At 37.1% G+C, this 16811-nt stretch overlaps 1 protein-coding gene across 3 annotated transcripts in view; it reads right to left on the bottom strand.

Annotated features, from left to right (window-relative positions):
* BCAT1 (branched chain amino acid transaminase 1) overlaps positions 1-16811 on the bottom strand; it is a 101302-nt gene that overhangs the window by 38832 nt on the left and 45659 nt on the right. For all 3 annotated transcript variants that reach the window (XM_045554201.1, XM_045554200.1, XM_045554199.1), the window contains exons 4-5: positions 6622-6732; positions 3995-4114 (exon numbers count right to left, since the gene is read on the bottom strand). In XM_045554201.1, coding sequence (XP_045410157.1) covers positions 3995-4114; positions 6622-6732 — 231 coding nt within the window. The remainder of the gene's footprint in view (positions 1-3994; positions 4115-6621; positions 6733-16811) is intronic.

Below are 16811 nucleotides of genomic sequence, written 5' to 3'. Positions count from 1 at the left end.
TTTCAGATTTTGGAGCTTTGCATATTTTGGGGTTTTGGGGGTTTTTTTTTTTTTTTTTTGAGACAGGATCTTGCTCTTTCACCCAAGCCAGCATGCAGTGGTGTGATCATAGTTTACTACAACCTCAAAGTCCTGGGCTCAAGCAATCCTCCCACCTCAGCCTCCTGAGTAGCTGGGACGATAGGTATGCACCACTGTGCTTGACTAATTTTTTTTTTTCCTTACAGACAGGGTCTTGCTATGTTGTCCAGCCAGTCTCAAACTCATGGCCGCAAGAGATCCTCCCACCTCGATCTCCCAAGTAGCTGGGATTACAGGCACAAGCCACTATGCCCAGTGGATTTTCAGATTTGGGATGCTGAAATGTTATGTTTTAACGTTACGTTTACTAACAGAAATCTTACAGAACTTTTTTTCAAATTTTCACCCCCTGTTAGCCTAATAATTTTAATTGGCAATCCCTACTCACTGGTTATATATTAATAGTTAATTAAACATTCTCTAATAATATACTCTTCTGCTAATTATAATCCTAAAGCTAAAATGATTTTAGTAACTGATTTAATTATCAATCTTATGAAGAACTACACAAAAACATTGGTACAACAGGTATGTATCTAGGAAAATAATTAAAAACAAAGGGTCAGTGAATTATAAAACATGTAAAGAAGCAGAGCACCCTTTGCAAATACAAGAAACTCATTAGGTTGGTGGCAGGGCCACTCCCTAATGACATGGCAGCTACTGAACCTTACTGAGTGTTAGAAGCAATAATTAATATTACACTGTCATATCATGGCCCATGAAAGTAAATTCAACACCCTGTCTTTAGGATTAAGTTCATCTTTCAAAGATATAAATATTTCCACCTTGGTGCCAGCTTGTAATCCCTAGAGAAAATAAAGCACTAGAAACTAGTAGACATATATTTGATTCCTTAACAAGGCTTGGGATGGCAATTCTCTTGAAAGTGGTTAAGAAATCTCTGCAAAGTTTGTTAAACTCGAAGTTTCTGATCCTGGCTCCACAGATTTAGACTATTTGGGTCTGGGCCAACACAAATGTGTCTACTGTAGAATACTCAATGTTCTATATGCACAAGTGAGTACCATACCAGGAAATAGAGACTGGACACAGGTGATCAACCACGTAGTCACATCACTAATAAATTACCCCAACATATATTTGTTCTTCAAAGAAATCAAAATCCCTTTTGGATATAACACCCAGTTAATTTAACCATGAAAAGGACGTGAAAGAAAAACATGGAAGTCAGTGAGAAGCAAGACAAAACCCAAAAAAATCAGATAACTGACATAGAGGTTAGCTTGTAATTATTCTGTGAAGACAGTGACAGGGCAGAGCCACCATAAAACCGAGTAAATAAAAAGACAAGCAAAAGCTAATCATCTCTGATGAAAGCATCCCCGTGGACAGGCAGCTACTGGCACCAGTCTTCCAGCCAGTCCCACACATATCAAATGTAGCCTGAAAGCTAATGCAGGAAAATTGCCAACACGAATTGTATAATGTCTGTGGGTTACAGAACTATTTAAATCCATACACTTCATTGGATGTTATTTGTATCATGTTTATTTCTGAATTATAAGTGGTTATATTTTTGCCTGTAACATTAATTAGAAAATGATACTAGATATACATGTATGGACCAAATCTAAATATTGTTGACTCACGAAATGGCATTCATTAGTTATTTCCTTCATTTCTTACGTCACAACTTAGGAAGCAGATTTTTTAAAAATTATTGATTTTGAGGTCCAAAGCATAATCAAAATATGTAAGCTGATAGAGCGTAGTGAAAGAGAACCACTTCGCAGGGCTTTTAAGCTAAGGTCTTTGAATTTGGGTGCATCCAGATCTATTCAACCAGAATCTTTGAGGATTAGGTTCTATATGTGTATGTTAAGTAATACGTGGGTGATTCAAATGGAAAACATTGAGGACCCCCTCACAGAGAGGATTATTGTATGACTGCAGGATAGACTACAAAATCAGATTTAAGACCTTGTATAACTCTGGATTATAGGATTTTGGTAGTCTAAAGATTTACTAAATCACAAATTAGATATACAAATGCTCCTGGACTTATGATGGGGCTACGTCTTGATAAATTCATTATAAGTTGAAAATATCATTAGGTCAAAAATGAATTTAATACACCAAACCTACCAAATATCAGTTTAGCCTGGCCTACCTTAAATGTGATCAGAATAATTACATTAGCCTACAGTTAGGCAAAATCATCTAAAACAAAGTTTATTTTATAATGAAGTGTTGATTATCTCATGTAATTTATTGAACACTGTACTAAAAGTGAAAAATAGAATGGTATAGGTACTAGAAGTATGGTTGGTTCTGAATTTGTATCAAATCATAAGTAAAACCACTGTAACTAAGTCAGGGACTATATTTGGAAACTAAATCAATCTTTCATGAACATCGATAGAAAAATCCTAAACAAAATATTAGCAAACTGAATGCAGCAAGATATAAAAATGGATTATTCATCATGATCAAAGTAGGATCTAGCCAAGAAATGTAAGGTTGATTTAACATCCACAAATGAATTAATATAATTCATTAATTAATAATGGAAGAAAAGGACAAAAACCACATAATCATGTTAAGAGATTAAGAAAAAGCAACCAACACAATCCAACATCCATTCATCACAAAAACTCTCAGAAAACTGGGAATAGAAGAATCAGATCTTAGACTGGGAAAGAACCTCAGAGTACCTGGAAGGTGGTAATTTGAGATTAGTGATAATGTCTCTACCTTATTTAAAAATTGCTTCTTCCCATCATAAAGTTAAAAAGTAATATTAAAAGATCCAATAATATTTAAATGCCAAAAATCTTAAGGAAGTATCAAGTTTTAAAGAATCAGAACAATTTAAAAAGTCATTGTGAAATGCAATTCATGAAATTCATTGACCCTTAGTACTTAGTAGTCTTTCAAAAGGCATCAAAGGATGCCAAGAAAACACTTACGTATTTATTTATTCTGTGGCTCTATATAGTTCCCTACTTTTTGCATTCACACAACCTAGTAGAAAACCTGGTAACCGCACCATCACTTAGTAGAGAACAGAATGGCTAGACTATAGCAAAAGAGCTCAATCTCACACGCTTTATTACTAAAGATCTCCATATGCCCCAGCCCCCTCATCTGCCACCCACATTTAATCTCCTCCCATCAATTACCCCTCAATATCCTCCACTATCCGTAAGGCCACAGGTTCCTAGCACATACAGGAGATAAGTGACAGGAGCTTTGTATAACACACTCACCACTCAAATGGCCTTGGCCCCTTTCGGGCACACCCAAGTCTATCCCTTTGTTTGCAAGGGCACTCAACCCAGAAACTGCCCACCAGGAGATCTTCAGACCATGTTGTTTAGACATGCCATCCCAGCTCTCCAAGTTCCTTCCCTAACTCACCTTGCGAACTTTCTTTTCAGCATTTTTCTACGTGGGAAGAGGATCCTTTGCTCCCACCCACTCCTTGCCAAGTAATCTCAAAACTTCAGGAAAATGAAAAGTACCACCACCTCTCCCTCCCCAAAATGTCAAAGCCATTACCACCTCTGCCTCAGAGAAGTTCTGCCATGATGGGAGGGGTTACACTTGTCAACTTAGAAAATTAATGATTAGTCTTGATAAGGGGAAGGCAAACAATATTGTTCTTTTTTCATGCATTTTTCATTTACGTACTGTCTGCAGCTGCTTTAGTACTATAATGGCAGAGTTGTGTAATTGTGACAGTAACTATATGGCCCACAAAGCCTGAAATACTTACTATCTAGCCCTTTACAGAAAATGTTTGCTACTCCTAGTCTTGACAAGCAGGAGAAAGATGTCATTAATGATGCTACTGGGGAGGCTATTTCAAGCTACTACCAGAAGTTTCAAACAAGAACAATGATAACATGCCCACCAAAGTACCCCAAAATAGGGAGTCAGTTTGCACCTCGGTTCCAATGAATGTCGGACGAATATATAGACTAGCAGAAGTTGAATAGGGGACCCATTCTTGATCCAATTTCACAAGCTGTTGAATACACTCTAAAAGCTCTTCCTTGTCAAACACCTGAAAGAAGAATAAAAAAACATAATAAATGATGGGATTTTCTCCCAATAAGAAGTGATTCTTATTGAAGCTTTTAAACTGTTAAAAAAGTAATAAAAATAATACCAACACAAAAAAATGATAAATGATAAATGTTTGAGGTGATGGATACGCTAATTAAATTCATCATTATACATTGTAGGCATGCAGCAAAACATCATACATACCTTATAAATACGTATAATTATTATGTATCAATTAAAAATTATTTGAATTAATAAAACCAAACAAAATTTTTTTCTGTGATTTTTGTTCCCCCAGAATTGTGGTGAGATGATTAACTATCCACACAGGAAAGGTAAGAAATTAGATCCCTATCTCTTACCATATTCCCAAATCAATTACAATTGGATCATATACCTAAATGAGACAAAATATTAAGACTTTTAGGAAAAAATACAAAATATGTCTGTGACCTTAAGATGGGAAAAGATGGCCGGGCGAGGTGGCTCACGCCTGTAATCCTAGCACTCTGGGAGGCCGAGGCGGGTGGATTGCTCAAGGTCAGAAGTTCGAGACCAGCCTGAGCAAGAGCGAGACCCCATCTCTACTAAAAATAGAAAGAAATTATCTGGCCAACTAAAAATATATATAGAAAACATTAGCCGGGCATGGTGGCGCATGCCTGTAGTCCCAGCTACTTGGGAGGCTGAGGCAGGAGGATCGCTTAAGCCCAGGAGTTTGAGGTTGCTGTGTCTAGCCAGGCAACACAGCGAGACTCTGTCTCAAAAAAAAAAAAAAAAAAAAAAAAAAAAGATGGGAAAAGATTCTTAAATAGGAGATGTAAAATAAATCATAAAGTAAAAAAATGGAGAAAATTTGTGTAAAACTTAAAGGACTTCTATTCTTTTTCTAAAAGATGAAAAAAGCAATAAATTGGGTGAAGTTATTGGTAGCAAATAACAAAGGATTGTAGCCGGCATATATTAAGATGTTCTAAAAATCAATAAAAAAGAGACAAATAACTCAAGAAGAAAATGGGCAAAAGCAAAGAGCAGTTTATTTCTGAGAAGAAAAAGTTTTTCATATACTAGATGAGTAATAATTTGTAAAAATAATTTAAATAGTTTCTCCTCACTTGCAAGGCAGAGAAACATACTTTAAGAAACTGTGATGGGTTACATTTCTGAAGGTAGAAATAAGTCAGAAAACAAGCATCTAAATAGAGCTCATTGCATCAGGATGTGTCTATGTAAATACTAACCTGTAACAGCAATCACAGTGTAGTAATGTTATAGAAACTGGGACTGTCCATCATGTAGATGAACCCTGTATCACCCGCTTGGATCTCTGGCACTGCTATCCAGGAGAGAATTCAATGAACAGAGAAGCCGAGTAGGAATCAAAAAACCTGGACCTAATTTCTCACCCTCTCCCACCTGGTATGACTTTGGGCAAGTCATTTAATCTCTCTGGACTGGAGCTTTCATCTCTGTACAAAGGCACTACTAAATTGTGCAATAAATACCTTCTTGACAATGGCTTACTGCTATGATTAAACAGATAAGGAATGTGAAACCACATAACACAATCTGTAGCAGAGTTGATGTCTAATAAATATTACTTCCCTTTCCTTCTGGCCCCCTGTTAAAGTTTTTCCCGGTGATTTATCTGTAATGGCTGTAAGAGTGAAACTAAAATCTAGTCCAAAGAATTTACCTTAATTTCCTTTCTGCTACTACATTATGGCCTCTAAAGCAGGTGGGTGAAGCCTGGGTTACAAAAATAGAGGAAGAAGAACATATAAAAGAGCAGTTACTTGGATTTAGCTGTCCCCAGGCTTATTCAATGCATAGCTTAGGCTAAGTTCCTGAAAGTTAGATGTACAGAATATATAAGAGAAGGCAAAGACTTCTTTCAGTTCAGAAAGGCAACCTACCCAGTCATGTCTCATGGGATGGAAGTGATCTAAGTCATCTCCTGCCTAGATGTGAATCATAGGGTCTAATTGTAACCCGCCTTATGATGACTTCTGCTCCACAACAAACAACAAAATAGCCAGGATCCAATGGCTATGGAAACCTTTTTGCTATTTTTTTTATTTCAAAATAAAACTTGGGATAAAAATGTCAAAATAATTCAATCACTATATACTTGCTAGTATCTAAAGTAGGCAAAATATCCCCAAAATACGTGCTGTGCATATTTTTCATTTTCAACATTACAGTTTCATGTGGTCATTAAATTTTATTATAGTTGGAGATACATTTTTTTGTCCTTATCCTTGAGTCCCTCACATAGACATTAATCCCCCCTACCCTAGACACTCATTAAAAAAAGAAATCTTGTGGATTTGCCAATTGATATTGGTTATTTCCTTATGTTTTAAGGTAGATCAGAAATAACTTCAATGTTCATATGATTTATATTCAATATCAATCTAATTATTCAGAAGGATTTGTTTGGTGGTAAACAGAGTGACCCATCACATTAAAAGAAACACAAAAGAAACTCCTAAATTTACATACCGGCAAAGTGGCCCTCACAGCAGATCGATGCATTCTATCCATGTTGAGGTTTGGCCGAAACAGTCGAATTTTATTATCTACCCCTCGAAATGCCTTCAATCCTTCGAATAACTGAGGATAGAAGAGAAATAAATCTTAAAGGGTAACTAAATGAAAACATCCCCTGTGTGCAAGAGATTGACTTTCCTATGGGTGCTCATCTCTTTTATCGTGTAAAGCTGTTGATATTGACATCAGCTTGAAATCATTAAACCTAGAAAGGCCAACAGTTGACAGGACTGGTTACAGCAACTGGAGGGAAAAAAAGTCCTTTTATTACCAGGATTGGGTGGGAATTCAGAGTTAACCTTTGGTTAGTAAGAGCCACATTGCTAAATAACATTGAGGTGTTATCTAAAGGAGTTGGGAAGAACATCGAGTCATGCAACATGGGCTAACCGCCAAGGCACAGGAGATGGAAACCAAAGGCCCTATGGCACCCTGATCCCCAAAGAGTACCCCTGTATCTCTTCATTTAATCTGGCTCATGCAAATGTTGGATAAGGAATAGTCTACACATGACCAGAGCTAGTTCAGTCCCCCGTATCATAGAAACCATGCAGCTCAAGACTACACATTAGAGCATGTCGGTCCCCTCAAATCAAAGGGCCGCCCCAGACAAACCACTGACTAGAGATTTGAAAGGATCTGAAGTCAGTACATACTGGTAAAGAGAAAACAGAAAAAGCAATAATTTTAGTGGGAAATTTTAACACAGGTTCTCTAAGTAATTGATAGAACAAACAGGCAAAAGCTCAGTAAAGATAAGTAAGATTTGTACAACAGGAATAACAAACTTACCTAATTGACATACAGAACCCTACACGTCCCAGCTGCAGAATTCACATGTTTCCCAGCCATAAGATAGGCCAGAAAACAATGCTAAAAATATAACTAGAAAATATCCACATTTTGGAAATAATCCATTACTACATAAACAATGGATCAAAAATGAAAAAGAATGGAAATTAGATAGGTTGAACTGAACGATAATGAAAAGTAGAGACTTTAAAGATTTATAGCCTAAAAGCTTGCATGAGAAAAAAAGAAACATAAATCATGTAATACAATTAAAAAGTACAAAATCAGGTGTGACATTAAGTGCAAATATATTATTAATTTATTAATAAAACAGGACTAAAGCTTCAGTTAAAAGATAAGGTTGTCAGATTGGACTCAGCTGACAACGTCTGAAACAAAAAGATATAGAAAAAGATATATCACATTGAATACTTTCCAAACAAAATATTAAGCTGGTGAGGTCACATTACTAAACATAAAAAAATAGACTTTAACCCAGGAACCATTACTGAAGATAAAAAAGGTACTTCATACAGTTCAATTTACTTCACAATTTTAAAATTGCACACACTTGCCGGGCGCGGTGGCTCACGCCTGTAATCCTAGCTCTGGGAGGCCGAGGCAGGTGGATCGCTCGAGGTCAGGAGTTCGAGACCAGCCTGAGCAAGAGTGAGACCTCGTCTCTACTAAAAATAGAAAGAAATTATCTGGCCAACTAAAAATATATATACAAAAAAATTAGCCGGGCATGGTGGCTCATGCCTGTAGTCCCAGCTACTCGGGAGGCTGAGGCAGTAGGATCGCTTAAGCCGAGGAGTTTGAGGTTGCTGTGAGCTAGGCTGATGCCACGGCACTCACTCTAGCCCGGGTAACAAAGTGAGACTCTGTCTCAAAAAAAAAAAAAAAAAATTGCACACACTTAGAATGGCTATTATGAAGAAGACAAGATATATATTGGCGAGGATGTGGAGAAAGGAACGCTTCTATGCTGTAGATGGGAATGTAAATTAAGCCTTCACAGAAAACTTTTTGGGGTTCCTCAACAAACTAAAAATAGAACTACCATATGATTTAGCAATCCCACTTCTGAGTGTCTCTCCCTCTCTCTCTCTCTCTCCAAGGAATTGAAATCACTATGTCTAAGATATATCTGCACTCCATGTTTACTGCAGCATAATTCCAAGATATGGAAGCAACCTAAGTGTTTATCAACAGAGGAATAAAGAAAATGTAGGATATACACATAATACAAAATAATACAAAAATAACAGAATATTTTTCAGCCTTAAAAAAGAAGGAAATCCTGTTATTTGCAACAACGTGTTAAGAACATGGTGGATGTTACGCTAAGTGAAAGAAGCCAGGCACAGAAAGACAAATGCTGAATGATCTCACTCGTATGTGGAATCTAAAAAAGTTGGCCGGGTGTGGTGGCTCACACCTGTAATCCTAGCACTTTAGGAAGCCAAGGCGGGAGGATCACTTGAGCTCAGCAGTTCGAGACCAGCCTGAGCAAGGGCAAGACCCCATCTCTACTAAAAATAGAAAAATAAATAAAAAAAAAAAAAAAGAAAAGAAAGAAAAAAGAAAAAGGTCAAACTCATAGAAGTAGAGAGTACAATGGTGGTTACCAGAGATAGGGGTGAGGGAATCAGGAGATGTCCATCAAAGGGTGCAAAGTTTCAATTAGACAAGAGGAATAAGTTTTTGAGACCTATGGCACAGCACGGTGACTACAGTTAAGGATAACATAATGTGTATTTCAAAAATGGTTAGAGAGTATATTTCAAATGTTCTCATCACAAAAAAATTAAAAGTATATGAGGTGATGGATATGTTAATTATCTTGATTTAATCATTCTACAATGAATAGACGTAGCAAAATACCACCCTGTGCCCAATAAATATATATACAAATATTTGTCAATAAAAAATTTTTAGCTGACCAGGTATGGTGGCTCACGCCTGTAATCTTAACACTCTGGGAGGCCGAGGCAGGAGGATTGCTTGAGCTTAGGAGTTCGAGACCAGCCTGAGAAAGAGTGAGCCCCTGTGTCTACTAAAAACAGAAAAAATTAGTCGCTTGTGATGGTGCACACCTGTAGTCCCACCTACTCGGGAGGCTGAGGCAGAAGGATCACTTGAGCCCAGGAGTTTGAGGTTACTGTGAGCTAGGCTGACAGCACTCTAGCCCAGACAACAGAGCAAGACTCTGTCTCAAAAAAAAAAAAAAATTAAAATTAAATAAAAATTGTATGCATTTAATGACATAGTTTCAAATATATGTAAAGACTATGATAATCTCATTGAGTAATAGAGAGAAAAAAGGATAACACAACGTTACTAAGCTGGATTTATCCTAGGAATGGAGGTTGGTTTAACATTAAGAAATCAATTAATGTGATTCATTATATTAAGAGCTTATGTGAAAAACTTTACAATCATCTCATTAGGCATACTAAATACATCTGATAAAACTGAATATTCATTCATGTTTTTTAAAAAAGTTTCCCAGATAACCAAGAAAAAAAAAAGAACTTGCTTAAGTGACAAAGGATAACTACAATAAGCTTGCATCAAACATTTAACTTAATAATAAAATGTAAAAGCTTTCCTTCTCAAATTGGGAACATCACAAATTGCCTGCTGCAACTACTTTCACTAAATATTATACAACCAGTATAAGACAAGAATAATAAAAACATATAAAGTTTGGAGAAGAAAAAACAAAACTGCCATAGGTCATAAAACATAGATTATATGATAAAATATATAGTAGAGCCAAAAAATCTGACAGATAATCTTTCGATATTCTTTGTTTAGGCAAGGTGACCAGATGCAAAATTATATTCCTAAGTAATAACAACAGTTAGAAAATAAAAACACTATTTATAATAGAATCAAAAGATAGAATATTTGGTGGGGAAAAAAATCTAACAAGAAAAGTGAAAGACCCATAAGGAAAAGATAAAACTTTACCAGGTTATTAAAAACTGATCTTAATGAACGGAATGTGGAAAACAATGTCATGCTCATGGATTAAAAGCCTTAACATTATAAAGATGTTGACTTTCCCCAAATTGATTTACATATTCAATGTAATCCCAACGGAAAATCACATTAGGGCATTTTATTTTCTTTCAACAAACTGAATGACGTAAGTTCATTGACTTAATAAACTGGATCTAAAAGTAATATGGGAAAAAAAATGACCGAGAACATCCAAGGCACTCTTAATAACAAAATAGAAGAACTTGTCCGAGCAGACACCAAGACTCAATGATTGAGAGATTAGGACAATGCGGCATTTGTGCAGATAGACGAGTAAGACAATGGGACAAAAGTGGAGATCCAGAAGCAGACTCGTGTGTGCATGACAGAGGTGGCACCATATATCAGAAGGGAAGAACTGTCTTTTTAAATGGTCCTGGGGGACAAATAGGGAGCAAGATGACCTAATAGAAACCTCCAGTGATCGTCCCTCCGCACAAACACTTAATTCAACAGTTTTCCACACAAGCAAGCACCTTCAGAAGAACCAAAAATCAGGTGAGCGATCATACTATCTGGTTTTAACATCATACCAAGGAAAGAGGCACTGAAGAGGACAGGGAAGATAATCTTGCCTTGCCTGCGCCAAACTCCCCCATCCCCCAGCAGCGCCCTGCCAGTGCCAGGTGGAGAGAGAATCTGTGTGCCAGGGGAGGAGGGAGAGTGAAGTGATTAGGGGACTTTGCATTGGAACTCAGGGTCGCCCTGGCACAGGGAAATACAGTACAGGGCAGAATTCTGCCAGTGAGTTTTCATCAGCCTGGCCAGAGGGAAATCCTCCATCCTGAAGGCCCGAGTTCCAGGTAGCACCACCACCACTGGCAGATAAAGAGCAGCCTGGGGCCTAGACTAAATTCTTAAGGCAGTTGGGCCAAAAGGGTAGTACCTGGGCAATTCCTGCTGCTGTGCTGGCTCAGAGCCATGGAGTTGGGGTGCACATGACTCATTAGTGCCTGGGTCACCCCTCCCCCAACCCCAGGCAGCCCAGCCCAGGGAGAGTCTTCTTCTACTTCAGGAAAGGAAAGAGAAGAGCTCTGGACTGTTTTGCAACTTGGGTATCAGCTCAGCCACAGTAAAATAAAGTACCAAGCAGACTCCTGGAGCCCGCGTCCAGGCCTTAGTTCCTGGGTGGCATTTCTGAACCCACCCTGGGTCTGAAGGCAACATGCTGCCCTGAAAGGAAGGACCCAGTCCTGGCAGGATTTACCACCTGCTGACTAAAGAGCCCTTGGGCTTTGAACAAACATCAGAAGTAGCCAGGCAATAGTCACCGCTGGCTTTGGGTGAAACTGGACTGGTTTCAGGTGTGACCTTGTGGCCACGAGGGAGTGCCCATGTCACTTATCCCCCAGCTCCAACAGCCCAGCACAGAGAGTGAGGAAAGAGAGTAAGAGACTTTGCCTGGTAATCCAGGGAATTCTCTTATATCTTACCCAAGCTAACCAAGGCAGTACCACCAGGAGTCTGCAAGAATCACAGCATTACTGGGCTTGGGAACCCCCCATTGCTGATACAGCTGCAGTAACCAGAGACTTAGACCACAACAATCAATTCCGTTTGAATATCTGGAAAGTCTTCCCAAAGACAGGTTCAAACAGGCCTAGACTGTGAAGTAAATAAATACCTAACTCTTCAGTGCCCAGACATCAATGACCATGCACAAGCATCAAGAACATCCAGGAAGACATAACCTCATCAAACAAACTAAGTAAGGTACCAGTGACCAATCCCAAAATGATGGAGATAAAGAATTCAAAATAGTGGTCCTGAAGAACCTCAGTGAACTTCGAGACAACACAGAGCGGGAATTCAGAAGCCTATCAGAGAAACTTAACAAAGAGATTTAGATAATAAAATAATCAAGCAGAAATTCTAGAGCTTAAGCATTTAATTGACAAACTGAGAAATGCATCAGAATTGACCACACAAAAGAAAGAATTAGTGAGCTTGAAGACAGGCTATTCGAAAATACCCATCAGAAGAGAAAGAAAAAAGAATAAATAAGAATAAAGCACACCTACAAGATCTAGAAAATAGGTTCAAAAGGACAAATCTAAGAGTTATTGGCCTTAAAGAGAAGGTAGAGAGACAGACTGGGGTAGAAAATTCATTCAAAGAAATAACAACAGAGAACTTTCCAAAGTTAGAGAAAAAGACCAATATTCAGATACAAAAAGGACATAGAACACTAAGCAGATTTGACCCAAACAAGACTACCTCAAGACATTTAATAATCAAGCTCCCAAAGATCATGGATAAAGAAAAGGTCCTAAAACAAGTAAGAAAATAGAAAAAAATAGCATATAAAGGAGCTCCAATACATCTAGCAGCAGAATTCTCAGTAGAAACCTTACAGGCCAGGAGAGAGTGGCATGACATACTCAAAATGCTAAAGGAATAAAAATCTTAACCCTAGACTATTATATCCTGCAAAAATATCCTTCAAACACGAACAAGAAATAAAGATTTTCCCAGCCAAACAAAAGCTAAGGGATTTTCATCAATACCAGACCTGTCCTACAAGAAACACTAAAAGGAGTTCTTCAATCTGAAAGAAAAGGACATTAATAAACAATAAGAAATCTTCTGAAGGTATGCAACTCACTGGTAACAGTAAGGACACAGATATAGAATACACTCATATCTTGAGTAGGAAGACTAAAAGATAAACCTATCAAAAATAACCACAACTTTTTGACAGATATATATAAAGCCATATAAAAAGATATAGATGGAGACAACAAAAAGTTCAAAGGCGGTGGGAGGGTTGTGGGGGTCAAGTTAAAGGGTAGAATTTCTGTTAGATTTCTCTTTGCTTGTTTATATTTGTTTGTAAGCAGAGTTATCATGTGTTTAAAATAATTATTTATAAAATGTTTTTTGTAAGCTTCATGGTAACCTCAAATCAAAAAACCTATAACAGATACATGAAAAATAAAAATCAAGAAATTAAAACACACTACCAGAGAAAATCACTTTTAACAAAGGAAGACAAGAAGGAAGGAAGAAGAAACAGAGGACCACAAAACAACCAGAAATGAAATAACAACATGGCAGTAGTAAGTCCTTACCTATCAATAACAATATCAAACATGAATGAACTAAACTCTCAATCAAAAGACACAGAGTGGCTAAATGGACAAAAAAGCAAGAGCCAACTATATCACACTTCACCTATAAAAACACAAATATGGCCAGGTGCAGTGGCACACACCTGTCATCCTAGCACTCTGGGAGGCTGAGGCAGGAGGATAGCTTGAGATCAGGAGTTCAAGACCAGACCAGCCTGAGCAAGAGACCCCATCTTCAAAAAAAAAAAAAAAGACGACACAAATAGACTGAAAATAAAGGGATGGGAAAAGATATTCCATGCAAATGGAAATGAAAAAAGAGCAGGAGTAGCTATACTTCTATCAGACAAAATAAATTTCAAGACAAAAACTGTAAAAAGAGACAATTATATATTATTATATAATGATAAAAGGGTCAATTCAGCAAGAGGATATAACAATGCTAAATATATATGCATCCAACACTGGAGCACCCAGATACATAAAGCAAATAATATCAGAGTTAAAGAGAGAAATGGACACCCATACAATAAATGCTGGAGATGTAAATACTCCACTTTCAGCATCATCCAGATCATCCAGACAGAAAATCAACAATGAAATGCTGGACTTAATCTGCACTATACACCAAATGGATCTAATAGATATTTACAGAATGTTTCATCCAACAGCTACAGAATTCATGTTCTCCTCAGCTCATGGATCATTCTCAAGGATAGACCATGTTAAGCCATAAGTGTCCTAAAATTCAAAAAAATTGAAATCATACCAACTATTTTCTCTGACCTCAATGGAATAAAACTAGAAATAAATAAAAAGAGGAACACTGGAAAATGTACAAACACATGGAAATTAAACTATATGCTCCTGAGTGACCAGTGGATCAATGAAGAGATTAAGAAGGAAATGTAAAAATTTCTCCAAACAAATGAAAATGAAAACAAAACATATCAAAACCTATGGGATACAGCAAAAGCAGTAATAAGAGGAAAGTTCACAGCACAAAGTCCCTACATCAAAAAAGTAGAAGGAAAGTTTCAAAGAAATAACCTAACAATGCATCTCAAAGAATTAGAAAAACAAGAGCAACCCAAACCCAAAATTAGTAGAATATGAAATAATAAAAATCAGTGGAGAAATAAATGAAATTAAAACCAAAAATCAAAACTCAGCGAAACAAAAAGTTGGTTTTTTGAAAAGATAACAAAGAAAATAGACACACCTTTAACCAGACTAAGAAAAGACAGAAGACTCATATTAATAAAACCAGAGATGAAAAAGGAGACATTACAACTGATATTGCAGAAATCCAAGGATCATTAGAGACTATTAAATGGTGCTGGGAAAACTGGGTATACGTAAGTGGAAAAAAACAAATTGGACTCCTACTTCATATAAAAATCAGCTTCTAGGATTAAAGTCCAAACTGTGAAAGACAAAATCAATATAGGATGTCTTCATAAGACAGGTATAGGAAAGGAGTCTTTAAACTTGTACAGAGAACTTCATGGTCCCTGAATCTTCTTACTACTTATATTCACTTCATTCCCTGTTCACTTGTTGAGTGAATATTGAGTGCCTACTATGTGCCCAGGTTTGTGCCAGGTGCTGTGGGTAGGGTGGTAAGCAAACCAGCCGTGACTTTGTTCTCAAAGAATTATCTTTCTTTTTAAACCTCCCCCCAAAAAGTTAGGCAGGTATTTTTATTTCAAAGGGTTTTTTTCCCCCAAATATTGTGGTTGAAACATCTCATACGTTTATGTTTCAGGCTCTTCCACAGGCTTGACTTCTTTTCTTATTCTTTGAGATGCATTGTTAGGTTGTTTCTCTGAAACTTTTCTTCTACTTTTTTGATGTAGGCACTTTGTGCTATGAACTTTCTTCTTATTACTGCTTAGGACACCACATTATTGGATGCCAACCTGATTTTTAAATTCTATAATAGTTATATTTTAATCCAAAATTAAATATGAGTAATATCCTTGAACATATATTTCTCTTCTGCTCATCAGACCTGTTGATCCCAGAATCCATTTTATTTTTAGATTTGCAACTATATGTGGATAATAAATATCTGAAAGTTTTTTTTTTTTTTTTTTTTTTTTTTTGAGATAGGGTCTTGTTCTATTGCCGGGCTAGAGTACAGTGGCATCATCATAGCTCACCTCAAACTCAAGCAATCCTCCTGCTTCAGCCTCCAAAGTAGCTGGGACTACAGGCATGTGCCACCATGCCTGGCTAGTTTTTTCTACTTATAGTATCCTAATTACAAAAATCTAAATTGACAAAACTAATCAAACTAGCATTCCAACTCATCTACATAAATTTCCAAAGTTTTCAAAAACCAATAGCCACCAAAATTTTTAACTTTCCAAAATGACATTACTCCTTCCTCATTTACTTCCTATCAGCCAGCAATTCTCAAAATGTCGTCTCTGGAGCAACAGAATTAACACGACCTGAAAATCTGTTAGAAATCAGACACTCTGGAGGTGGAGCCAAGTGATTCTGATGCACACTAAATTTAAGAACCAGTGCCCTAGGCTTGGCCACATCCCTTCTTTCAAATTTAAAAGTGCTTTATTTCACATGCTCTTTATTACACCCTATGACATGGTGAGGGCGATGCAAATAATGAAGAACTCATTCAGGTCGATACAGTTAAGAGACAGAGCTGGGAATGGGAACTTAAGCTGCTACATTCAACATTTTATGGATACACACGGGCAGTGAATATGTTTCCAAAATTATTTGAATTTTTAATTTCGAACAAGTTAATTGGACAAGCCTCCTAGTAATTTTAGTGTATATGTTTAGGGGTTGTGTAGTAGGAATCCCACATTGGAACCTTGGCTCTACCCTTAAGGCTGTGTAATCTTTGACAAGAAACAACTTTTCTGAGCCTGCTTTTGTAATAGATGACACTACAGCTGCAATAGCTAACTAGGCTATCACTATACATCAAGCATGGCTCTACAGGCTTAAATGAATTACTGTATTTTATACTTATAAGAGACATTATCACGACCCCAATTTTATAGATAAAGAAATTAAAGCACAAATGATTAAATTTCCCAAGTCACAGAGCTCCCTGTGGAGTATTTGAGCCCAGGAAGTCTGATTCCAGAACCTGAATGCTTAACCACATCCTTTCCTGCTTAGGATAATTAAATGAGATGATTCATATGAGGAGCATAACACAGGGCACATTGCAGGAATTCAATAAAC

This window comes from Lemur catta, chromosome 6, assembly GCF_020740605.2.
Source record: "Lemur catta isolate mLemCat1 chromosome 6, mLemCat1.pri, whole genome shotgun sequence".
Classification (NCBI taxonomy): domain Eukaryota; kingdom Metazoa; phylum Chordata; class Mammalia; order Primates; family Lemuridae; genus Lemur; species Lemur catta.
Note: the sequence above shows the minus strand (reverse complement) of the source record. Positions and strands in the feature narration are given on the sequence as shown.